At 40.6% G+C, this 26564-nt stretch overlaps 1 protein-coding gene and 1 pseudogene across 21 annotated transcripts in view; one reads left to right on the top strand and one right to left on the bottom strand.

The window, feature by feature from the left end:
* LOC105492173 (PPFIA binding protein 1) overlaps positions 1–26564 on the bottom strand; it is a 176821-nt gene that overhangs the window by 88085 nt on the left and 62172 nt on the right. For 15 of the 21 annotated variants that reach the window (XM_071071979.1, XM_071071981.1, XM_011759172.3 and 12 more), the window contains one exon: positions 11933–12072. The exons of the other annotated variants lie outside the window; for them this stretch is intronic. In XM_071071979.1, coding sequence (XP_070928080.1) covers positions 11933–12014 — 82 coding nt within the window. In that variant the 5' untranslated portion in view covers positions 12015–12072. The remainder of the gene's footprint in view (positions 1–11932; positions 12073–26564) is intronic. 21 annotated transcript variants of the gene reach the window in all.
* On the top strand, positions 15025–16645 carry LOC139356831 (uncharacterized protein C12orf71-like; annotated as a pseudogene).

The raw sequence follows: 26564 nt of genomic DNA on the forward strand, positions 1-26564 counted from the left end.
AGTTTGGGGATTAACGTCATGAGTACAGTTTTAGATTTAAGACTTCTATAAGCAGTGGATTAAACAGCCTTCATAATAAAATATGATATTCCATACCTATGGTTTTCTAAAATAAAATCTGAGACATGCAGTCCTGATCAGAGCTTTAGAAGTACTTGGCTGCATGCTGAATATAAGATTGTAGTTCTCGGATGGGAACAGCAGCAGCTGTGGCCAGGCAGCCCAGTTTCGGGAAGGCTCTCGGTGCAGGAAGGCTCTCGGTGCACCACAGCCTGCAGACACCCAGCCCACAGTTTCCCCGCCACCAAAATGCCCAGGGGGAAGGTCAGCCCAGCTGAAGTGTCGGGAAAGGGAGACCCCCAAGAAGAGATCTGCAAAGTGGTCCACTAAACCTGCTCCTACAAAGTGAAACAAAGCCCCAAAAGGCAGCAGGAAAGGATAAATCTTCAGACAAACAAACAAGCAAAAAACAAAACAAAAAAAACAAACAAAAGGGGAAAAAGGAGCAAAGGAAAAACAGGCTGAAGTGGCTGATCAAGAAACTAAAGATTTATCTACAGAAAATGGAGACACTGAAAATAAGGAAAGTCCAGCCTCGGATGAAGCCACAGAGAACGACAGCAAGTCTGACCGATATCACATGCTATGTCTTATCAGTGTCCCTGTCTCCCTTCTTGTACAATCCAGAGGAATATTTTTATCTACTGTTTTGTAAATACAAGTTTTTTAGTAGTTCTAGAAATATTTTCAAGAAGGAGGGAATCCTAACTCACCCATTTTTCAAGGGTAAATGCTTTTCTTTAACAGGTAAAATCATTCGCTGGTTGTTTATTTTATTTTCTGGTACAACCAGAAAATAGTGTGGGATATTGAATTATGGCAGGCTTTGACTGTCTTGGGAGTCAGATTAACATTCTATAGATGGGGGACTAGTTTCCATATCCTATAACAGAAAGCATAGTAAATGGCAATATGGAGTCACAGTCCTGCATTTAATGTCTCGAACATTTGTGATTACTTCTATTTTCATGTTGGCTTTTAGTAGAATTGTTTCCTAAAAAATCCTGCTCTTTGGTCATGGCTCTCCCTGTCAGGACGGTGTGCAGTCTGTAGCATCTTTGGTCATGGCTCTCTCTGTCAGAACAGTGTGCAGTCTGTAGCATCTTTGGTCGTGGTAGTCCTGTTTTCCTAAATGCATTATGCTGTGAAAGACTGAAATTTGAGTATGCAGTGTGTATGTTATTAAATTGTGAATTGGTATGACGTATGTAACAGCTTATCAACATTTGAAGATACTAGTACTTGATATCCTCTTAAGGAAAATTTGCTTCCAAATTTTAAGGTGGAGAGTCATTGGAATAACTTTTAAAAAGAACTGCAATGAATTTAAAAAGAATTAAAATGGCTTTTTAGAGTTTCAGTACATAATTGTGTACAAATTGGAATGTCTGTGTACTGATCCTCAACACGACCAATAAAACCTCAATTAGGAAAGAAAAAAACTGATTTATAGTTCTCAAATTATTCTCCATAGGCACATTCCTGTCCCCACCCCCAAAGTATTTTTGGTTTGACCAGTTGCTCTGAGAGTAAAAAAGTCATAGAAGGAAAAAAAAGCAGAGAGGAACATAGCCCATGAGTGGGGTTTCAAGGTCACACCCTGATAATCATTGCCCTCCCCATTCTCGCCCTCACAATCTGCACCCGTCATCATCATCTATGGATTTTTGGTAAATCAAGATGCCAAATTCATTAAGAGCAGTGGGTTTCCAAGTGTGGCCCCCAGATCAGCATAACTTGAGAACTTGTCAGAAAAATGCAAATTCTCAGGCTCCACCCCACACCTACTCAATCAGGAACTCTGAGTATGGGACCCAGAAATCTGTATTTTAACAAGTCCTCCAGGTGACTCTAATGCACATTCAAGTTTAAGAACCTCTGACAATGATCAAATGCATTTCTTTTGCATCTGCTTCTTAATTGTCATAGTCAATTTTCTTGTTAAAATTTCCTAAGTGCTTCAACAACATTGCAGTCCATATCTAAGTGCAGCTGCTTCCCCCAGGAAAGCCATTCTCCCTTTTGGAGCTCATGATATTTCCCACGAGGTGGACATGCACTTTTGTCTCCATTAACCTGAATCGACTGTTGGTGGCATTGGCTCCTGGCTCTGAGCTCCTTCCCATTCATACTGGCTGTACCACTCCCAGCATACCGCCTTGTAAGTTACATTAGCATGTTCATGACAAAGAAATTGCCTTTTGTTTGAATTTATCACAGTGCCTAATCTGTAGAGAAAACCTAGTAAAAGTTTAACTGGTTGTTACAGATTAGAGTTTCTCAGGGTGGAGTCTGCTGGCACAAGAATCACGTGGAATGCATGCTGAGAAAGCAGATTCTAGGCCCCATTCCTTGTCTATTAAACCAGAAATTCCTACAAATGGGGCACAAGGATTTGCATTTTCAATGCACATTGAAATCTGATTTTCATTGCTATATATAAAATTCATCTTGATAGCAAGAACAATGGAGTAACTGCTTCATGGACTAACAGACCACCGAACTAAACTCTAAACTAAGGTGAAACAACCTGAGAAGGATTCGCCTTCTGCCTAATCTGTGGCCCACTTGTTAAATGTATGCTGCGGGTTATAAAGTTCTCAAACAACTACATCACATTTTGTGCTCTAAGATTTAGTCTATGAATATTGTGGGATAATTTTCTTATCAGTTGGGTCTTCCCCAGACCAAACTTATGGAATTGATTTTTCAACCCTAACAAATTTTATCTTTTTATTTTCAGCCCAGATATCTGGGTTTCAAAACCATTTCGAAGATATCCTTTGGCCTATTTCTCCTAGACATATTCATTTGTAAATTGTGAAAGTTTATGTAAGCTTCAGCAAAACTTAAATATGGACTTTCTGGTGGAAAAAAAGAAAACATCAAAATAGCTATCAAATAGCAAACAATATTATTTGTAACTACTAACACACCGTCGTACAGCTAAAAAAATTTCCCAGCTTTACTGATGAAAGTTAAACTTACTCCCCGACAACCTCCTCTTACCAAGTGGGTACATGAGTACCATCCTTCCCCATGCCCCAAAAGTGCCTGCAGGCAGATCTACTGTCAAAACAGTTACTGCAGAACACATTATACAATAGAAACAGAAGGAAGTCAAGAGACAGTGATTTTTAATACTGCTGCAAGAGAAGTAGCCATAAAACAAAAGAGAAAATGACAAGCTTTCTTAAAATAGCACTGTCTTTCTCAAAACAATTTGGGTTCATCTTTATCTTGCCAAACATATGCAAATCCTTTTCTTATTGAATTGCGATGTCAAATTAAATTTTCACTAGACCTTTCTAAACTAAGCTGTGTAATGGAAACACACATACACACCCACACCCCCATGAAGTCTATGAAACTTACTAACCTTAGGTGATTCTAATGTATGCTCTTAGCTTTTATTTTGGAAATTTCTGAAATTAATTTCGAGACAATAATTTTAATATATGCTTGGAACATACATTGGCTAATAATGGCTATCAGGAATTTTTTTAAATTGATATAATATACACATGTAAAAGTCACCCTTTAAGACATATAGTTGATAGACTTTGACAAATGTATACAGTCATGAAACCACCACCAAAACTGTGTTGAACTGTGTGGCCCACAGACCTGCCACACACGGCTCCTTGAAATGTGGCCAGCACAAAATCAAATGTGTCATAAGTGTAAAATGCAAAAAATCATAATAATTTTATGTTTAGAGTGAAATTATAGTATTTTATATATTAAGTTAAATAAAACATCAAAAAAAATTTCACCTATTCCTATGTCTCTTTTTTAAAAATTTACCTATAGAAAATTAAAAGTTAGTGGTTCCCACTTGTGGCTCAAATTACATTTTTATTGGACAGTGCTGATGTGGATTATTTCTGTCCTCCACAGTGCTCCCCTGACCCTTCTGCAGCCTATACCATTTCCCTACCCCCAGGGGCTCCTGGCAACCACTGATCTAATTTCTACCCCTAAAGTTTTGCTCTTGGTAAGTTTTAAAAAATATTGCCCCCTTTCATCTTATAGCTTCTAATTTTCCCATACTGTATTGTTTTTAAATTTTTTTAAAGTTGTTTTCACATTACAAGATTTTTCAAACCTTGACTATAGTTTTCATTAACCAATGTCATTTTCATTAACCACTTCCCAAGCTGGTAGGCCACCACAAATGCATTTTGGGTAAGGATATGGTCTGGCTCTGTGTCCCCACCCAAATCTCATCTTGTAGCTCCCACAATTCCCACGTTATGGGAGGGACCTGGTGGGAGATGACTGAATCACGGAGGTGGGTCTTTCCTATGCTGTTCTACTGATAGTGAATGGGTCTCATGAGATCTGATGGTTTTAAAAATGGGAGTTTCCCTGCACAAGCTCTCTCTTTGCCTCCTGCCATCCATGTAAGATGTGACTTGCTCCTTCTTGCCTTCTCTCAGGATTGCGAGGCCTCCCCAGCCATGTGGAACTGTAAGTTCCATTAAACATCTTCCTTTTGTAAATTTCCCAGTCTCGGGTGTGTTTTTATCAGCAGTGTGAAAACGGACTAATATAGGTAAAGAGCTCTCTTCCTAGAGGAGATGTGCACAAGTGCTTCCTAATTGAATGGAGACCATTGTGTGCACACACAACAGCGTCTATTCACAGATGCTCTGGGAGATACATGCCAGAGGCAAGGAGTATCCCATAGCTTAATTTTATTTAGCTTCAAGGAAATGCAGAGAAAGCCTGATTTATGCTAAGAATAGGATGGACAGAAATATAAAGCACTAAATCAGCAAAATCATTTACAGGCAGGAGGAGCAGGGCAGGAGGTTTTGGCCCACAGGCAGTTCTACTAATAGGAACTCGGTGATGACTGATGAGAATAGCCAGAGAGATGCCAAGAGACATGCAACTCTCATCTCACCCCAGCCCCCATTCCAGGCTTACCTGTTGCGGTTCTGCTCATCCTCAATTCTCTAATTAAATTAAAGTTAATTATTAACTATAAGTCATTCACATTTACTGCTGCTATTTACATTCATTCTTCACTCACTCAGATACTATATATCATCTTTCTGATTTTCCACAATATAATAAAAACACTGTAGGCTACCTCCTATCTCCATTTTCTCCAACTGGGTTAGTCTGGAGCTGGACGCCAGTCAGTCTGCCTCTGAACCCTTGGGGTCCCACTTAGAGAATCAACCTTGAGCATTTCCACCTCTTACTTCCACTCCCATCCCCACTTTCCTTTATAGTCCCCTAGAGAACTAGAACAAAGGTCTTCACATTTTGATCATTTGACTTCTAGTCCTTTAAAGATAAGTAGTAAAATGCCAACTCTGCTCTTTGATCTGTGCTTTCTGGTTTCCTCTGATGTAATTAACAGCCCCCAGGGAGTCTATGTCTCTCCTCCTTCCCCACAAACATATTTTGTGCAAAATTCTTCCCACCAAGGGGATTGTCCACTCAATTTAAAATGGTGCCAAAAGGAGAACAGCTGTTGACCCGGGACGTCCACATTAGCTGACACACATTTCACCAAACCTCCGCTTAGCCCAAAAGGATCCCTTCTGGGCATTTCCACCCCAACTAGAGATGCACTAGAAATGGTCTCCAGTGTGGCTCTCATGCAGTTGAAACATTGTGAAAGGATGCTAACTCTGGTGGTTCGCTAACCATGACGGCCAGAATCCAGGAGGGGTTTGTTGGTCAGGCACCATGTTGGCAGATGCTGACATTTCCTAGAACAACTTGGATCCACCTTGCCCTGCTGGAAGCTCCAGTCCCGTGGGGGAGACAGTCAGATAATCACATAAATACAAGTATAATTATTGCATGCACACATGATTTTGATACGGAATCAGGGTTGGAAAGTAGTCTATGTTTGATATTTTAGAATAAAATACAAACATTTTCCCCAGAAGGGTATTGCCAAGGAAAGTGAGAGGAAGCAGTTTGTCACCTCAATTATGCAATAAAAATAAACCACTTATGGAACATTCCACATATATAATCATTCCAAAAACTCTGCAAAGACAACATTATCATCTCTATTTTATAGATGCAGCAAAGCCAGGTTAAAAATGAACCTGATGCTGCTAGAAGTGGCAGGATGTAGGGCCTGGAACCTGACAGGCACTCAACTGGTATGCACACAGTTGCTGAAATAATAAAAACTTGAAAAATACAGAAAATATTCCAATAGAGAGCGAGAAGAGGACTATAGGTTGCCTGTATTTTGTGTTGCATGAAGCACTATCGGGCTTGGCCCAAAGTATGTAGGAGCCTTGACATTATAAAATACAATAAGAACGGCTGTATGCTTCTATGTGTGGCAGCTAAACGAACAATTTGTATGTCTTTAGCAACTGGTTCCATCATGCAATAGCCTGGCCACAGGATCCTGAAGAATTTTGTAGAGACAAAAATGAAGTTAATACCTGCAATATCTACTGGAAACGGTTGTTGCAAAAACTAAACGAGGTCATCTATACACAGGCAGTCATACTGTCTGCAGTTTTTCAAAATATTTCAACATGGGTATTTTTGTGATACAAGGGTAATTATTTTTAACCTATACCCTGGGGTAGTTAGCATTTGAATGACTAATCAAAAGATCATGTAAACAGAAAACCAAGTCAACCATGTTTATCTCTGATGAATACCAGAGGGTTGTTACTTACAATAATGAATGCTGCAAATGATTTTTCAGTGTTCATAATGGGCTCTAAGTATTGCAGAGACTTTCCCACTCTTGCACAACCTGAAAATAAGAATCTATCTAGCCCAGTTGTCTAAGTCTTTCAAAGGGTGCCCTCAGACCATGAAGTTCTGGGGATCTGATGTACAGCATGGTGACTATAGTTAATTTTTTTATATACTTGAAATCTGCTACAATAGATTTCACATACATACACACACAGTGAGGTGATGGATGTGTTAATAAACTTGATTGTGGTAATATTCCACAATGTATGCATACATAAAATCATCACATTGTACACCTTAAATATATACAATTTTTATCTGTCAATTATGCCTCAATAAAGCTGGGTGGGGAGGGGAAAATGGTGTCCTCAGCTGAAGATGCTCCCCAGTCCTGTTTCTAGATGCTTTGGAGGAAATTTGGTCACCTGATGCTGTCAAGAAAGTTAGCCCAATCCTGATGCTAGAATATTGTCCCATCTGCTGCTAATGAAACTTTTTGTTCAGTGTTCTCCAGATCCACCAAAGGACAGAGCACAGGGACTGTCTAGAGCAGCTCTGTCCATCAGGACTTTCTGAGATGACATAAATGTTTTGTTTGCCGGACTAATAAGGTAGCCACTAGTACAGGTGGTCACTAACCACTTGAAATGTGGCTAATGTGACTGAAGAACCAATTTTTGTTTAATTCCATTTAAATTTTAGTAGCCGCATATGGCTAGTGGCCACCCTGTTGGACAGCACAGTTTTGGAGCTTACAGAACAAGGTTCTGTGATGTTCTTGTGCCTGCTGGCCATTAAATGTTATATGTACAGCAGAATTCAGTCTGTAAGTTGCATTCGTGGCCAAGCTAGATGGTAACGTTGTGGGAGAGGGAACCTGTAGCTCCCCTCTATTAGCCCAGTGGACTATGTCAACTCATGATGCATGAACAACTCAGTGGAGGTCAGTTCTCAAAAGCGGCAGCAGAGCTGCAGGGAGTCTCTGGACTCTGGAGGCAAATCTAGGTCCTCTAAATTGCACAACTTAATATTAGAATGAAAATACACAACTCAGAGGCTGTCATAAAATTAAACTACCAGCCATAGGAAAGCACCAAGCAGAGTGTGTAGCCTTTGGCAGCGGTATGATGTGGTTTAACCTTGCGTACACCAACACACTCTATTTTCACCACCTGCCTCCCACTTTAATTAAGTACATGAGCCTTGATAAGGTTGTGTCTGGGAATTAACATACAAACAGAGCATAGGAAATCATACCCATCCTCTCCCTGCCCCCGAAAACAAACATTATAAATATTTCAGCTAAGAATTTGGTTTGGAAGAAGGAAGTCCTTGTCACAATAATTCTCATAAAGCAAAATAAGCAACTGAAATAAGGCAACGTCCTTGTTTCTGAAGAGCATCACTTGAAGCCCATTTACTTGGTTCTTTTTTTCCCCTTAATTGTTTTTACTGGTAAAATACATATAAAATTTACCATTTTGGGGAGAAAAGAGGGAAAGGGAAGATGTTTGTCAACAGGTACAAAGTTTCAGTTAGACAAGAGGAGTAAGTCTGGTGCTCTATTGCACAGCAAGGTGATGACAGTTAATAATAATGTACTGTATACTTAAAAATGGCTAAAAGAAATAATTTTAAATGTTCTCACCACAAAAAAATGATAAATATTTCAAGCGATGGCTATGCTAATTAGCTTGCTATGACCATTCCACAATATATATGTATCCAAATATGACATTGTACCCCATAAACAAATATATGTCAATTAAAAATAACTTTAATAAAAGAAAAATTAAAATACAATTTTAATTATTTTTAACTGTACAGTTCTGTAGTATTAAGTACTAAGTATATACTACTCTATAATACTAAGTATTAATTCCAATTTTCATAAGTTTTTGTCCTCAAAGGTAAAATGATATACTAATATGTAAAAGAGCATTTAAACATGCACAAGATTAACATCAAATTCAGAAAAATGCTCATGAGGGAAGTAGGGACAGAAGGTGTTCAGGAAAGAAATAAAAGGGGGCTTAAGTTTTATCTATGTTTTCTTTTTAAAGATACAATGAAATAAATATGGCAAAATGCTAAGACTTGACCAAACTGAGATTTAAGTACACAGGCGTTTGTCATATCATTTTCTATATGTTAATGTATTCTTCTAACTTTTTTTTTTTTTTTTTCCTGAGACAGAGTTTCATTCTTGTTGCCCTGGCTGGAGTACAGTGGCCCGATCTCAGCTCACTGCAACTTCTGCCTCCCCGGTTCAAGCGATTCCCTTGCCTCAGCCTCCCGAGTAGCTGGGACTACAGGCATGTGCCACCACACTCAGCTAATTTCTTGTATTTTTAGTAGAGATGGGGTTTCACCATGTTGGCCAGGCTGGTCGTAAACTCCTGACCTCAGGTGATCCACCCACCTCAACCTCCCAAAATGCTAGGATTACAGGCTTGAGCCACTGCGCCCAGCCCTTCTTTTAACTCTTTATTTTGACCTAATTTTAGACTTACAGAGAAGTTACAAACATAGTACAGGGTATCCATATACCTCTCAGCTTACACCACTAACATTAACCTCTTACACAGCCATAGTACAATGATCAGACCAAGTATTAACTTTGGTACAACATGATTAACTAACACAAAGATGGTATTGGAATTTCCCGTTTTTCCACTAATGTCCTTTTTTTTATTCTACAGTCCTATCTAGAATCATATATTCCATTTAGTGGTTCCTTCTCCTTAGTCTCTTGCAGTCTGTGACAGCACCTCGGTTTTTCCTTGCCTTTCTTGACCTGACACTTGTCAGAAACTTTGTCAAATGTCCCACAACTGGAGTTTGCCAGATATTTTCTCATGATTGAGATTATACACTGTTGGCAAGAATACCTCAGAAATGATGCTGCGCCCTCAGTGCATCCCATGACAGGTTCAGGACGTCTCTTCTTAGTATGCTTAAAATATTTCATAATTTCAATAAATGAAAAATAAATAGCTGTATTACTCTAGGTTCTCTAGAGATACAGAACCAATAGGAAATGAATGGGTGAAAGGAAGGACGGAGAAAGACGAAAGAAAAAGGAAGGAAGGGAGGCAGGAGGGAGGGAGAGAAAGAGAAAGGAGAGAGATTTTAGGGAATTGGTTCCTGCAGTTATGTAGACTGAGAAGTCCCAAGATCTGTTAACTGTAACCTGGAGACCCAGAAAACCCAATAGTACAATTCCAGTTTGAGTCTGAAGGCTTGAGAAGCAGGAGGGCTGATAGTGTAAGTGCCAGTCTGATTCCAGGAGCAGAGAAGGACTGTGCGAAATCTCCTTTACTCAGTGTTTTGTTTTACTCGGGCCTCAGTGGATAGGATGATGTCCACCCACATTGGGGAGGGCAATCTGCTTTACTGGGTCTACTGATTCAAATACTAGTCCATACAGAAATACCCTCATGGAGACCCCCAGAATAATGCTGAACAAATCTCTGAGCACCACACGGCCTAGCCAAGATGAAACATAAAATTAAGTATCATAACAGCTTAACTTCTAAATTAGAAACTTCCTACTCTGTATATTTAGGTTCCAAATCCCATCAAGTCAAATGGGCCTTAGGAAGTGTTCCAATTCTTAGTTATTATTGGCCTCAGGCCTAAAACATTATAAATCTACAACATACTATCATTTCTAAAACTTCAAGAAGCTTTATTATAGTTGATCTTGCTTCAAGAGAAAAGGCAGCTTATACAACTTAGACAATGTAATAACTGTAATCCAAGAGACGCTAGACCTACAAGTCTAAGGCCCTAAGAAAAAAATTAACATGAGCTGTATTGTTAACGGGACCCCCAAATCCCCTGATTTTCTTTTGGAGGTGAAAGCGGAGTTGATTAATAGGGACTACATTCCTTGGCATGGCATCCTAAGGATGATGTGTGTCATTGCTATTTCTATGATGCTTTAGAAAGAAAAACCTAAATGATCATATATTTTTCTAGAACAAGAAAGTGTGTTTCAGGTACTTTCACTACCTGAGTTGTATATTTTAAAAGTTGTGTACACACACACACATATAGAGAGATTATAGAGAATATATTTGATATGGTTTGGATGTGTCCCCACCCAAATCTCAAATTATAGCTCCCATAATTCTCTGCTGTTGTGGGAGGGACTCAGTGGGAGGTAAATGAATCATGGGGGTGGGTCTTTCCCATGCTGTTCTCATGATCGTGAATAAGTCTCATGAGATCTGATGGTTTTGTAAAGGGGAATTCCCTGGCACATGCTCTCTCTCTTGCCTGCCACCATGTAAGATGTGACTTTACTGCTCCTTTGCCTTCTGCCATGATTGTGAGGCCTCCCCAGCCACATGGAACTGTGAGTCCATTAAACTTTTTTTTCTTTATAAATGACCCAGTCTTGCGTATGTCTTTATTAGCAGCATGAGAATGGACTAATACAATATCTCTACAAATATACAGTAGAGAAATGGTATAAGCAAGTAAAATTTCTGGCTGGGCATAGTGGCTCATACCTGTAATCCTAGCACTTTGGGAGGCTGAGGTGGGCCAATTGCCTGAGGTCAGAAGTTTGAGACCGGCCTGGCTGACATGGAGAAACCCCGTCCCTACTAAAAATACAAAAATTAGCCAGGTGTGGTGGCACATGCCTGTAATCCCAGCGACTTGGGAGGCTGAGGCATGAGAATCCCTTGAACCTGGGAGACGGAGGTTGTAGTGAGCTGGAGATCGTGCCATTGCACTCCAGCCAGGGCAGCAAGAGCGAAACTCCATCTCAAAAATAAATTTAAAAAAATAAATACATAAAATTTCAAGTTTTCTCTGAGGCTGCCTCCCCTTGAAGCTCTTCTATCCTCAGGATCACTGTAAACTTTGGTGGTTTATGCTGGGAAATCATTTTTCCTTAAATGTTTATATTCAGTTCAAAGTGTTCCATTTCCATGAGTAATGACAAAACACAGTTTCTCCCCTGCCTCCACTCCAGTGGCATGGAGAAGAAGCTACTTATATTCATAAGAGTTCTGGAAGGCAGTCACCAACTTTTTATGAAAAGGTAGAGACAGGACTTCAGATCCCATTACGCCAAAGAGGAAGCCAAATGCTAATTTTAAATCTCATTTTGGCCTGCTGCAAATGTGGACACCATTGTTAGGCCAGTTCTACATACCATATGTACCTCTTGCAAGTCTCTTAGAACAAGCTGTTCCCCTCAAAGGATTTTCTTCCAAGGAACCAGAACATGGGTTCATTTTGGCCTGGATCAGCTCCTCCAGGAATCTTCCAGGGAGGAGGTGGGTGGTCAGCCTCCTGAGACAAGAGTGTGTAGAGGTCAGGATATGGGCTCTGAGCCAGACTACCTATGTTTGAATCTAGGTTCTGGGTTTATGATCGGGGAATGTGAGAGAGTTATACAACCGTTCATGCCTTGGTTCCTCCTTCTATTGAATGGGGCAAATGATGAAACTTAACTGATTGAGTTGCTGTGAGGATTAAACAAATGACACATGTAAAGTGCTTAGTACAAGACCTGGCATATATTAAGTGTTAAATAAGTGCTAGGGAAAACTAGCCAGGCATGGTGGTATACACCTGTAGTCTTAGCTACCTGGGAGGCTGAGGAAGTTTGCTTGAGGCCAAGGAGTTTAAGGCTGCAGTGAGCTATGATGGCATCACTGCAGTCCAGCCTGGGCAACAGAGTGAGACCCTGTCTCTAAAAATAAAACATAATAATAAAACAAAACAAAATAAATGCTAGGGAACAAGTTGCTTCTGACTTAAATATCCTCCAGGATTAATCCAGGTCCACAGTCACCCAGGGGAGTTGTGGGCAGTCTGTGGGCACCTGTCAGGCTGCATCTGTTGGGTAGCAGAACCTGCTTCTTTCTAACTCTAAGTCTGCCTATTTCGTCTTAAACAATCTTATTTAACAGAACAAACGAATTTAAGCCAATTCTACAATGAAAAACGTGAGAGTGAGTCATGGCAAACTTTAACTGTAACCTTGTTAAGTGGAAATGGAGACAAATATTTGGAAAAGATCTTTAGAAATTGATAGATTCCAATGGGTTGAGGTTCTCTTAGGTCAGATTAGTGTTTCTTGGCTTTTTGCTTTCTATTTGTAAGCATGTCTCTCTCTCTCTCTCTCCCTCTGTGTGTGTGTGTGTGTGTGTGTGTGTGTGTGTGTTTATACCCATGTCCCTTATTTAGAGCTCTAAATCTCCTAAGGATGGGAACCATCTTAGCCACCTGACAAGAGAGAAGTAACCTCCATGCATTCGTCCTTCTACCCTCAAGAGGGATCCTCTTCAACCCGGGATGATATGGGCATAGAATACACACACACACACACATACACGTGCGCACACACACACACATATATATATACACACACATACATACACACATATTTTTTTTTTTGAGTCAGAGTGTCGCTCTTGTTGCCCAGACTGGAGTGCAATGGCGTGACCTCCGCTCACCGCAACCTCCACCTCCTGGGTTCAAGTGATTCTCCTGCCTCAGTCTCCTGAGTAGCTGGGATTACAGGCATGCGCCACCACACCCGGCTAATTTTGTATTTTTAGTAGAGACAGGGTTTCTCCATGTTGGTCAGGCAGGTCTAGAACTCCAGACTTCAGGTGATCCACCCGCCTTGGCCTCCCAAAGTGCTAGGATTACAGGCATGAGCCACTGCACCCAGCCTAGGGCATAGAATATTTTGGAAGCCAAGGGATAGATTCTGCGGCTTTCTATCCCCCTTTTGCCTTTTCTCTCTCCATATTCCTGGATCTAATTCAGGTCTTTCTGTTGCCATGGTAACCAACAGTCTCAGAACACAGACTTCTGACAGCTGGACTTCTAGCCACTGAGACTCGGGATGTGAAGGATTTCTCATGTCTCCCCTTTTTGCCTCAGGAGTTAGCAGCACTTCTTCCATGTGGGCAGCCACCAGGGCAGGGTGTGACAGTCTTGCATGTATGTTGGCATGCGCGTGCATGTGTGTGCGTGCATGTGTGTACGCGTGTGTGTGTGTGTGTGTGTGTGTGTGTGTGTGTGCGCGCGCGCGCGCATGAGCACATTCTTCCAGCCCTACTTGCTTTCCGGGGCTTCACGGAAAAAGCTAGACTAAAAAGTGTGATCAGATGATGGGAGGATGGGCATCTAAACAGCGAAACCTTTCTGGAAAGTAATTTGGTATCAACTAGCACAAGACTGTAATATATTTGTGATGTTTGGTCCATTAATCCTACACATAGAAAAATAAGAGTCATAGTCAAAGATTTATGGAAAAGCAGGTTTAGTACAGATTTATTTAGTAAAACAATAACTACCACCTAATGGTCATTAACAAGAAGTAATTAAAAATTGCAGAGTAACCATATATATGTTTGTTGTAGGCTATGCCATAAAATAATCTCAGTTTCAACTGATATGATAGCCACAGTCACATATATATATACGTGGATATATTGTATAAATGTACAGATATATATGTGTGTGTTTATATAAATAGAAAAGATAAGGAAGTCCATCAAAATGTTTTGATAGTTATTACCTTCAGAAGGTGGGACTATGGCATGTTTGTTTTCGTCTTCATACTTTTCTATATTTTTCCAATTTTAAATAATGATCTTTTTATTTTATGATACAAGATCTTACAACTGTAATAGGACAAATTATGAGAGGTGGAGATGCTTAGTAGATAGGATTATATCACAATGAAGTAAGTTTTGGAAGGTAGACGGCTGCCTCTTCTGCCCTTCACTGGGAGATTGTAAAAATAGGATAAGACTTCAATCTAAATGGGGTAGTTCTGAAGAGAAAAGGGAATGGGGCTAGGCATGGTGGCTCATGCCTGTGATCCCAGCACTTTGAGAGGCCAAGGTGGGTGGATCACTTGAGGTGAGGAGCTCGAAATCAGCCTGGGCAACATGGTGAAACCCCATCTCCACTAAAACTACAAAAATTAGCTGGGCGTCGTTGCGGATGCCTATAATCCCAGCTATTTAGGAGGCTGAGGCAGAAGAATCACTTGAACCCAGGAGGTGGAGGTTGCAGAGAGCTGAGATCACACCACTGCACTCCAGCCTGGGTGACAGAGCGAGACTTCATCTTAAAAAAAAAAAAAAAAAAAGGGAGATGAATAATGTTTTTGCTTAAGTACCATGATTCTCTTCTCCCTGATCCCACCTACTTTTTCTTTTTTCTTCTTTTCTTTTTTGAAGCTTCTCAAGTTGAGAGAGATTTGTGCCTTTGAACTCCATGGCATATTCATCCTCTAACAGCGACATAGAGTACTACAGCTCCAAATCCAATTCCAACCTGAGCCTCTCTGTGGGCTATTTCCCCTGTGAGGACACCCCCTGTGAGGACACAACCTCCTGTGAAGACGCAACTTCCAAGGATCCTTCCATCCACTTTCTCCCTCCCATCCAAGGGGCATGGGGGACTGAAAGGATAAGGAGATGCATGAAGAGACAAGACCAAATTCAGGATGAACCAGAGCAGTTTTGCAAACTAAGCATCTTCCTAGCCTGGGACGTGGACGTCAGCTCCAACAACACAGACTCAATAGCTAATAGGCTTCTAAATGGAGACAACCAGTGGATAGATGAGTTACCAAAAGAGAAAACAAAAGTGTTGACAAACTGAATAATCTTGTGCAAGAGTTTCAGACATTTCTAGAAAATCTGAAAGATGATGAAGATGATGACGCCGTGTTTCCTGAAACGACTCACAAAGATTTCCAGCTGTCCGGCGGCTCCCCTCCGGAAATGGCTCAGGTCAGTCATCAAGAACATGATGCTTGTCAAGACCTGCCCAAGTGCAAACCACCAGAAAATAAAGATGTTATGCAGTCCCCACAGACTCCTCTAAGGCTTAAGGAACATGAGCTGGCTGAGGAGAGCAGAGATGTCTCACAGGACAGCAAGAGATAGGCCTGAGTTGAACCACAGAATCTTACGACCACCAGGAAGCATGTCCCAGGAGGTCTGACGTGAAACCAGTGGGAGACAGATAACAAGGAAGGGAGTCAGGGTGGAGTTTTAGGGAAAAGACTGAGGAACACTGAGGGAAACAAGAGGGTAGCAAGCAAGGAGAAGGGCTAGCAACTATGTCTCCCTCCCCACCAAAAACGTACATATTTAGTATTAATGGGCATTGAAACTTTGCATTGACACTTGGGCTATTTTTTTTTTTTTTTTTTTGAGACAGATTCTTGCTCCATTGCCCAGGCTGGAGTGCAGTGGTGTGATCTCGGCTCATTGCAACCTCCACTTTCCGGGTTCAAGTGATTCTCCTGCCTCAACCTCCCGATTAGCTGGGATTACAGGCATCCGCAACTCTAACTTTTATATTTTTAGTAGAGATGGGGTTTCACCATGTTGGCCAGGCTTGTGTCTAGCTCCTGACCTCAAGTGATCCACATGCCTCGGCCTCCCAAAATGCTGGTACTACAGGCGTGAGCCACTGCACCCGGCCTACTTGGGCTATTTTTGCTAAAAGGATGTGAGTTCCACAAATGAGTAAATGTTGAGTTGGCTGCTGTCATGGTTACACCTACCTAACACATTCTTTATTTTCTTGGCAGATGATAAGCCAGGCAACTGCAGGCCAAAGGACAAGTGCTCCAGAGATCTCAATCCTGTCAGAGCAGCCGGAGAAGGATGACACTCCTTCCCACACACAGGCCCAGTGCTGCCTGAAATTTGGGTGGGCCTTCAGCTGCCTGAGGCAATGTATCCTCTCCCCTCTGCTGAGGAGGGATCACCCTGTGAAGGCCACCAAGAGTCCCCATCGGCCAGCACCAAGGAAAAGACTCTTTCACAGACGCAAGAGAATTCAACCTCAAGAAACCCTTGAATTAGGACATTCCATATAGACAGATTTTAAAACTTTTTGGAAAGTTGAAAATAATCCATAATGAGGATTCCATTAATAATCCCCATCAGTTTATTTTTTCCTCAATAAACAAAATAAATGCTCTTGTTACCCATGTCTTCCTCTTCCAGCACACCATCTTGACTCACATTTCAAGCATATGTGTTGTCTAAAATTTCCTGAAAATTCTTTCTCAGGAAATTTTAAGTAGTATTATGCTTCCTAAACTCAAGTATTATTTTTCTCTCCTCTCACCCATTCTTACTGTATTTTACCCTAGTTTATCTATTTTATGTATTTTAACCTATTTTATTATTAACCCAAATCCCCATTTTCAGTAGACAGCAGCGTGACCCGTCAGATTTTCATGGTGGCAGGATGATTTGGATTGAACTTGCAGGACTTGAGCGAGCGGGAGTGGATATTGAGTCACCAAGGAAATTAATTTCAATTTCAGGAAATCGGACAGCAGTTCTGATATTCCCCAGGGACCTGGGATGCCATGTGAGGATTGTGATCGCCACTTAACCACTCTAAGTCTAGCTGTCCTCATTCAAAAGATGTGGAAGATAATAATACATACCTCACAGGGTTAGTGTGAGAGTTTATGAGGTAATACAAGCACTTGATAAATATTATTACTGTTGTTGCAAGTAGACATTCTCCTGAGGAACTCTCCGGAGAACTTGTTCAAGGGATATCTAAGAATGAGAGTTAATTAAGAGTCAATTCTCATTGAAACATTTCCCACACAGAGCAGTACTTACCAAAAGTTCAGAGTTTTCAGCAAATCTTAACCAAGTCCTCTCCTAACCCATTCCATTCTGCCCTCTGAAACTCCTTTGCAATTGTCATTGAACATTCCACTAAATGTCAACTTCTTTGAGGAAGGCTGCCCTCAGCCTTCTTGTCCTGACTCTCACCTCCCCAGCATTTCTACCATCCTCTTCATTCAACCACAGGTTCACTCAACATCCTCCTTCTTCTGCTGGCACTACCATCCTGTGTGACCTTCAGAGTTTATGTGGCAAAGCATATGACTCTTCAGTTTCAAATTCCTTCCTTTCCTCAATTTCAATTCCCTTATCCCTCTCCTTCCTCTCTTCTTCCTTCCTTCTACATATATTTAGCAAATAGGAGTGCCAGATACCTTTCTAGCTTGTCAAAACAAAATCCCTCAATCTTTAGGCTCAAGTGACTTATTTAAGAGATAAAGTCAGGCAAACATATGACTATAAAGAGTATGAGTGATAATACTGTATAGTGGGTAAACACTGAGTTCTAATGAAGTAAAAATCCACTCAGCATGGGGAGGTTGGTTGTAAAAGGTTTCCTGTTCCCCAACTTCTATCTGCTTCCCTCTAGATCCAACCCATACACCTCCTTCCCAAACTTGGCATGTCTACCACATCTAGTAACATCTGCCTTGCCTTGCCTTTCTCTTCTCCCAGACTTTAAAAATCTATACTCATTAAGTTCCCGAAGGGGACCCTCTTGCTCCTCACTGCAGCCAACACACAGAACCATAGGGATTTCCCTCTCCATTTCCTGACTGCCTGGGAAACTCATCCTTAAAGATCCTGCTCTAGGGTTACTACTGGGCATTACTGATCCCTCAGGCAAAGGGATCATGACCCTCCTTTTGCTGTCCCCTAGTCCCTGCCCTGCCACCTTCTTGCCATGACCTGTACTTTTCAGCCATCTTTATAGATCTATTTTATCTGTAGACTGTGAGATCTAAAGGCAAGCACCAGGTCTTGGTTCCTTTATATTGCAAATCCTAACACACTGGGCTGGGTGCGGTGGCTCACACCTGTAATCCCAGCACTTTGGGAGGCCGAGGGGGGTAGATCACTTGAGGTCAGGAGTTTGAGATCAGCCTGGGCAACATGGTAAAACACTGTCTGTACTAAAAATACAAAAATTAGCCAGGTATGGTGGCAGGGGCCTGTAATCCCACCTACTCAGGAGGCTGAAGCAGGAGGATCATTTGGATCCAGGAGGCAGAGGGTGCTGCGAGCCGAGATGGCACCACTGCACTCCAGCCCGGGCAATGGAGTGAGACTCCATCTCAAAAAACAACAAAAAAAAAACCCAAAATCCTAACACAGTGTTTAGTACAAAGTAATCTATCTCTCTGACTCTATGTAATTCTTTAAATGTTTTTAAAGTATCCTGTCTATATAAATTTTAAAAAGTGAAATAAAACAGCTTTGCTATTCTTTAAGTCAAAAGAGACTGATCAGTAGGGTCAGAAATAGGAATGAAAAGGGAGGCAGACAAGAAGAGAACATGGCCATCAAGTAGAAGTCAAGTGAGATGGCCACCTATCAATTGAGAAATCTATTAAGACTAAAGGAATTCAGAAACTAAATTGAAAATTTAATTCAACAAATATGCCTGGAGCGTTATTGTTGCTTTAGACTAGACGCTGTGATAGGCCTGAAAGAAAGATGACATCTCTTACTCTCAAGAGACTTGCAAGCAGTTTTATTCTTTTAATTCTTACTCTAGTAATTAAGCTCTAGGACAAACTCAACCAAAATACTTTAAAAGACTGTCTACACTGAATAAGATGCACTGTTCTTTAGTAAGATTTCTGACATACTTGTGTTTATTCATCAGTGTTTTATAAACCTGTTTGGCAGGTATGAACCTGTCCCTAAAATTTAAGCAATGTACTCTGCAAGCCTTTACAATAAAGTAAGCCTTCCATGCCCTTTGAGGTTGAGTGTCATGCTATATATTAGAAAGCAGGACAAAGTATTTTAAAATAAGAAATATCTCAGTATCTCTTAATTATAGTGTCAAATACGTTATTGGCCAGGAGTGGTGGCTCATGCCTATAATCTCAGCACTTTGGGAGGCCAAGACTCAAGGATCACTTGAGCCCGGGTCTTTGAGACCAGAAAATTCACAGCTCAAGAGGATGCATGGGTCCAAGTTTAACTGGCCACAAGAACAGTGTCTAAAATCCTCTTACAAAACAAAAGAAAAATGAAGCGAGTTATAAACGATTTTCTAGAGAGTGCTAAAGTCCTTACACTAACAATAAAGAAAATTTTGAAGGAACAGTTAATTGCTTCAAAAATATGTCTCCTCATTCTACATTGCAAGTAGGAGAACTTATATAGCATACAGGACAATCTCCAATTTCAAGATGGACGGGTGGGTTTTATATTGCAATGCCTGGAGTCAATCTTTTCCTGCCACCTACTAATACCTCAAACAAATAGAACAACGCTGTGCTTTCAGAAGTGAAATAAGATCTTCATCAGATAACACTCACTGAGTGAGCCAGTCATGAGCAGAATGAGTAAAAAGCCTCAGGATAAATTCCCCCAAAGGATTATTAGCCTAGATCAAGAAGTACCAGGACAAAACAATTTCCGCTTTATTCCACCTTTCAAAGGAATTCCATGGTTTTAATGCCCATTTGATTTCAATATAATATGCTTTATAAGGAACTACTTCTAAGACATTTTCAAATGGTATGGTATACACCATAGCTTTTCAGATTGTGGCATTGAAAGAAAATTCATCTCATTACTACTGAATTCTCTCAGTCCAAAAGAAAACCAAAATAGCAATTTATTTAGTTTTTCCTCACCTGCATCAATAAAGATTATTTTAAGTACAAATCTCTAAAAGAAAGAGCTCTCACCCTAGGGTAGAGGTTTCCCACATACCCACTCAGAAAGGAAAAGAAAACCCTTCAAACATCTTCATAGCTAATGTGTGTTTGGATAGTTGTTTTCAAGTTTCACTTTCATCGATCCTTCTGTCATGCATCTTTGGGGCCAAGATTTTCCTCAAGCAGGGCATGGGGATGGAAAGGAGAATTTTTCTTCAGTAAAATCACTTTAGAAATCAAGTTAGTACCATATTGCAACCAACAACTTAATAATTGATTCATATAAGGATCAAAAATAGATGCTAAAACCATTGAGTGAATCACTGTCAGGGAAAAAACATGCACATAGTCTCTAAGATTACCCCGCAGGTGCCTTCTTAGTCATCAGGAGGATTAGGCACCTTTACAATGGAGAGGTCTGGTCAACACCAACTTAGCCAAGTGATTAAACTTAGCTTAGCTAATATCATACACCTTTTGAAGAGAAGCAATGTACACTTGCTAGCAATGTTTAATTTGAATCTAATTATGAGGACACCAACAGTTAGATGAATCTAGACTATAGGATATTTTACCAGACAACTGTCTTGACTTTTAAAACATGTTAACACAATGAAACACAAAAAAGACAGGGAGACAAGACAGTTCATAAAAGAGATGAAGGAAACATGACAACCAATTGCTATTTGTGATTTTTGATGGAATCTTTGATCAAAACCAAAAGCAAAACAAAAAATACAGTAAAGGATATTTTGGTTTTGAATGTGGACTAGGTTCTTAGGAAATTTAGGCTGAAATATTTAAGGGTAGAAGTGTCATGATATCTGCAACCTACTTTCAAATAGTCCAGGAAAAAAAAGACAGAGAGAAAACAAAGATGGCGAAAATATAAAGAAAAACTCTAGTAAGTAAGTAGTACAGATCTCTATTAAAGTGTTACATCTGCTACACTTGTATGACAGTAATATCTTTTTTTTTTTTTTGAGATGGAGTCTCACTCTGTCCCCCAGGCTGGCGTCTCCCGAGTTCACACCATTCTCCTGCCTCAGCCTCCCGAGTAGCTGGGACTACAGGAGCCCGCCACCAAACCCGGCTAATTTTTTTTTTGTATTTTTAGTCGAGACCAGGTTTCACCGTGTTAGCCAGGGTGGTCTTGATCTCCTGACCTCGTGATCCGTCCACCTTGGCCTCCCAAAGTGCTGGGATTACAGGCGTGAACCACTGCACCCGGCCGACAGTAATATCTTATCAAATATCTTATGATATCATACATATTTAAAACATTAAAACATTTACTCTAAATAAAACCTAGATACTAATTTGATTTCTCAAGTGATCTAAACTGGGCAATTCTTTAATCTGGATTTCTTCATTCATCCTGGCACCTGCCTTTGGGTTCACAGCTGGCTGCAAAGAATTTTCAGTCTCATAGATTGGTAAATATTCATCCTTCAAGTCCTAACCGTAAAAAGGCAAATTGGTTCAGTTGAAAGCAGAGTAGCATCTAGGTATTTTTCCAGAAGATGTAAGATTTCATGAGTTTATCTAGCTTTTGCTGAGATTAAAAAGAATAATTTTTGCCAAATGGGGAGATAGGTCCTCTGCCCTTTCAAATTGTTGCAAGTTTCAAAGCCTGAATATCTGATGTCTACCTTTAAAAATATCGTCTTTTAAACTTTCTGTTTCTCACAAATCAAGAACAGCCTGACACTTATAATACTAATAATTTCTTCAAATTATTTGGGCATTTTCTTTTATTTCGAGCAGTGACAGATTGTTCTGCTTCTTCCTACCTAACAAGAAGAACAGGCATAGTCACTATATAATGTACTGTGCATTCTGCGGGACTTCTGAGGGTGCTCTTATAGTCTTTTTTTTTTTCTTGAGACAGAGTCTCACTGTGTCGCCCAGGCTGGGGCACAGTGGCACAATCTCTGCTCACTGCAACCTCCGCCTCCTGGGTTCAAGTGATTCTCATGCTTCAGTGTCCCAAGTAGCTGGGACTATAGGCGTACACAACCACACAGGCTAACTCTTATATTTTCAGCAGAGACAGGGTTTCACCATGCTGGCCAGGCTGGTCGGGAACTCCTGGCCTCAAGTGATCTGCCCATCTTGGCCTCCCAAAGTGCTGGGATTACAGGCATGAGCTACCATGCCTGGCCTATATAGTCTTTATGAACATTTTTAAGCATGTATCTCTTATATGATTAAAGCCATAGATTCTCTCTTAAACTAATGCACATATTCATATATACTGACCGCTTTGCAAATAATTTAAAAAGTTCAAAGACTCTCTGAATCTTATTCTTCAATCCCAGGTTAAAAACCCAAGGTCTTAAGTTTGACTTCCTGGCTTCAATTCCCAGTCCACCACTTATTTGCTGTGGATCCTGGGGAAGTTACTTAACTTCTCTGTGCTGTTTCCTCATCTACAAACTGCCATACTAATAGTATTAGCCTCAAAGGGCTGTGGTAAGGATTAGTACCTGGCACATAACGAGTGCTTACAAATTTTACCTGCTGCTAGTTGCTGTCACACGATTCCTCTGTTTTAATATCTGCTATTGCTCCTAATGACTACAGAATAAAGTTCAAGCAAACTACCATTAAATCTCTCTATAATCGGATCCTGAGGCAATTTTCTAGTCTTATTTCACAATACTCCCCCACTGCCCCTCACACTCCAGAACCTTTATGTTACTTGCTCCTTGTACCTTCATGCTCCAGTCCTTTTGCCTATGCTGTTACCTCTTCTTGCCCTAATGTGCTACTTCTCCAGTCTACCCTGCTGCCCATCCACTCCCAAATGGGCATTCAAGACCCAGGTTATACTGAAGCTCCTCCATAGAACACAGCAGGATGGAATTAACCTCACTCTTCCTTATGCCACCACAGCACTTCACTTTTACCTGTAGTTAGTGTACATTTTATCCAGACTTACAAAAATGTGCACTTATGTCTTTCCCTCGCACTAGACAAAAGCCCCTATGTTCTGCTTATCTTTGCATGCTCCAAAGCTCCTGGCCCAGTTTCATGTACACACTAGCTCCATGATAAATAATTCGTAAAACGAACAGTTCATCTGCAGGAAATAATTTAAACAGATAATATCTGAAATTGAATGTCATTTCCTTTCAGAAAACCTAACTAGCTTCTACTTTAATTAACTCTCGTCCCTGGATATTTATATGAGGGGGGTGCAGGGAGACACAGCACACAGCACAGCGTAGATGTTTCCTGAGTGGAAAAGCTCAGTTTCATACAATAGACAAAGCTAGTTAACAAAAGAATATCCACATCTTTCTAATTCTCTGAGTACAGACTTATAGTACAAAGTGATTTACAAAGTCACTTCTGTTTTAAATTTTTAAAGTTTTTTAAAGCCATTGCATTTCTAAGCATTCCAAATATTTAAATTCATTCATTCATTCAAATCCATTTAATGAACATTAACGTGCTAGGGGCTGTGCATAAAAATGAGCATGATACATAACCTCTGTGTCACATGATTTCCTTTCACAGTCAGACACTACTGTTTCCGCCTGTTGATGCACATTTATGCAAGTTAATTTAAGGATCACAGTGGGCAGGAAATGATATATCTAGGCTAAAACGATGCATGAGACTCCTAAGGTGCCCTACAGTGGGCCATCAGGCATCACTAAGAATTCTCCCTGCTCTTTCATTCATTTATTTAGGATTCATTCACTTGCTGAGATGCCCCTAGGTGCTGGCCATTATTACCTTTTATGCCAAGTACATGGGGATACATGACGTTGTTCCCTTTCTCTAAATGTTCAAAGCCTGGCAGCACAGCTAATTATCATTTGTTCAACAACAAATGATAATTTCTTGGGCACATTTTCCTTGCCTGTCTTCATCTCACAAGAGCCTATTTAAAAACGTCTTCTGGACATTGGTCTGGCGACACCAGCTTACAGTTCATTTTTACCTTAAATGATTGGTTTTCTACATGAACCACACAGTGGGACCGAGAAAGTTTCCTATCATAATAATTGGGATTGCTTTGCTTCTGTTATGCAGTTGACACATGCGAATTGGCCCACTTGCTAAAATTTGTTTGCAATCCCCACATTAGTACCTTCACACTCATTCACGGACACATGCAAAGGAGGGAGAATTCCGAGTCAGCCTCGCGGAGTTCCCAGCTCAGGTTGAACAAGGCAATGCTCCACTTTCCTGCATCAGTTCAGCCCTCCTGCCATAAAGTGTCCTTTACATGGTCTGTTCTGTGCCACATTTTTCACATTGTTCACATGTTTGTGCTTGTCATCAATCGTTGTACTGTTGAAAATGGCTCCACGCACAGTGTGGAAGGGCTGCCTGGTGCTCCTGAGGCAACGAGGCCGTGCCTCAAGGATGAAACCAGTGTGTGAGGTCAGCTTCCTTCAGGCCTGAGTTACAAAGCTGTTGGGTGTGTGTCAGTGTTAATGACTCAACAACATACGTGAAAACAGTGTCTATGTCTAAACAGAAACACACATAAAACAAGGTTCTGTATTGATCAGTTGGCAAAAACGCTGTGGTCAAAGGCTCGCAGGAACCTCCCTCTGCATTTCCCCTAGGAAAAGTATTTGGTCATTCAGCGTTCACAATCACGTCAGAGCACAACTACCACAAAAGACAAGAATCAACTGATTTTATCAGGTAAAGAGTGCAAAAACCCAGCCGTACACTCTGAGTTCTTTCAGCTTTACCTTCTGAGAATTCAGTGGGGCCACAAAGTGAGGAAACAAAAGTCACCCTCTGGATAGAGGCCCTTGGTGTTTTCTGTCCTTTTCTGTCCCCCTTGAATTACCCACAGTCTTGCAAAGAAGAGATTGCTGGCTAACAAGAGAAGAAAAGAGGTCCACAGGCCAGGGGGACTGTGGGTAAAAGTAAATGGATTTTTCCTGGGTGTTGCTGTTTTTGCTTATGAGAATGCTAATGCTTTAAGATCTACTACTCTTATTTCCTGCTTGATACTTGGCTTTCAACTCTCCCAACCACACAGTAGGCCCAATCGCATTGAAAGGCCTGTGTGCGACCTCAGGTAAGACCAATGTACACCACGAAGAATCAAAAATCCCACTCTTCTAAGTGAATAATGCATTCTTTAATTTATAAAAATTTATCAAAAATAAGACAATTTAAATCTCACCAAATCATCCAAAACTTTTGAAAATGCCTCAGAATTCACATTTCTCTTGGTAGAAATGTGACCTCCTCAAGCAGGAAAACAACTTCCGGACATCAATGTATTGGAAGCTAGCTTCTCTGTTCCAGGAATTCCATGCTTAGAACCAGAAGCATCTAACAGAGTGTTCCATCCTGTGTCTTCTTAACTCTTCCCCAAGGTTGAGATAATGTTTATTTGTCAAACAAAGCAGTCATCCAAGAGCAGATTTGTTGAAAAGCTTCCAAGCAAGTTGAGAGGCCAAAGCAAAGAGGAAGAACAGCTAATCAGAAATCAAGAGCAAGAAAACGTAGATCCAAAATAGAGTACAAAATGCCCAGAATAGCCCAGAAAGACAGCTGATGACCTTTTCCTCGAAAATATCTTAATACCACAATATCAAATAGCCTAACTATGTCAAGCCAAGCATATAACTACTACTACAACAATAAAGGAATTAGGTAAAAAACAAACAATAAGCAAGAAAAGCTGATGGAACAGTAAGAATTTGTGTTCTGAACCACAGATGAGAACACAGAAGACAATTAACTGTTGTATTGTACTTAGGATTCCACCACTGGTAAGGGATTACACCTCAGCTCAAGGTAATAGTCACAAGAAACTCTCAGGGCTATTTCTATCTGAAAGCTGCTATCATTTCTACAGAGAGAGCACATGTTATCTTCTGCCTACGGACTAAATGGATCCTGCTACAATGGCTGTAAATTGCACATCCCTAATTTAAGTCTCCTCTCGGCTGAAGCAGCTCTGAGCTATGATTTGACCAGAAGACTAGAACAGCTACAGTACAGAAGGAATGCAGACCACACCCAGGAGACCCAATCTCGTTTCTTTGATTATGATGCACACAGCCTTGAGCTACTGCTAAATAATAGATTTAAGAACTATCGAGATCCCTTCCCCAACTTCTCTACTCCTGAAACAATGGGAAATCATGGCTCACTGAAACGACGGAGTCAGAACCCAGGTTTCCCCAACGTATCATAACATTAAACCACACATCCACTAAATAAGAGTAAAAATTGTCTTGGACCCTCTTCCCCCTTCTTAAAAAACTGTTGAGGCTATATATCTAAAAGGCATCAC

Source organism: Macaca nemestrina, chromosome 10, assembly GCF_043159975.1.
Source record: "Macaca nemestrina isolate mMacNem1 chromosome 10, mMacNem.hap1, whole genome shotgun sequence".
NCBI classification, from domain to species: domain Eukaryota; kingdom Metazoa; phylum Chordata; class Mammalia; order Primates; family Cercopithecidae; genus Macaca; species Macaca nemestrina.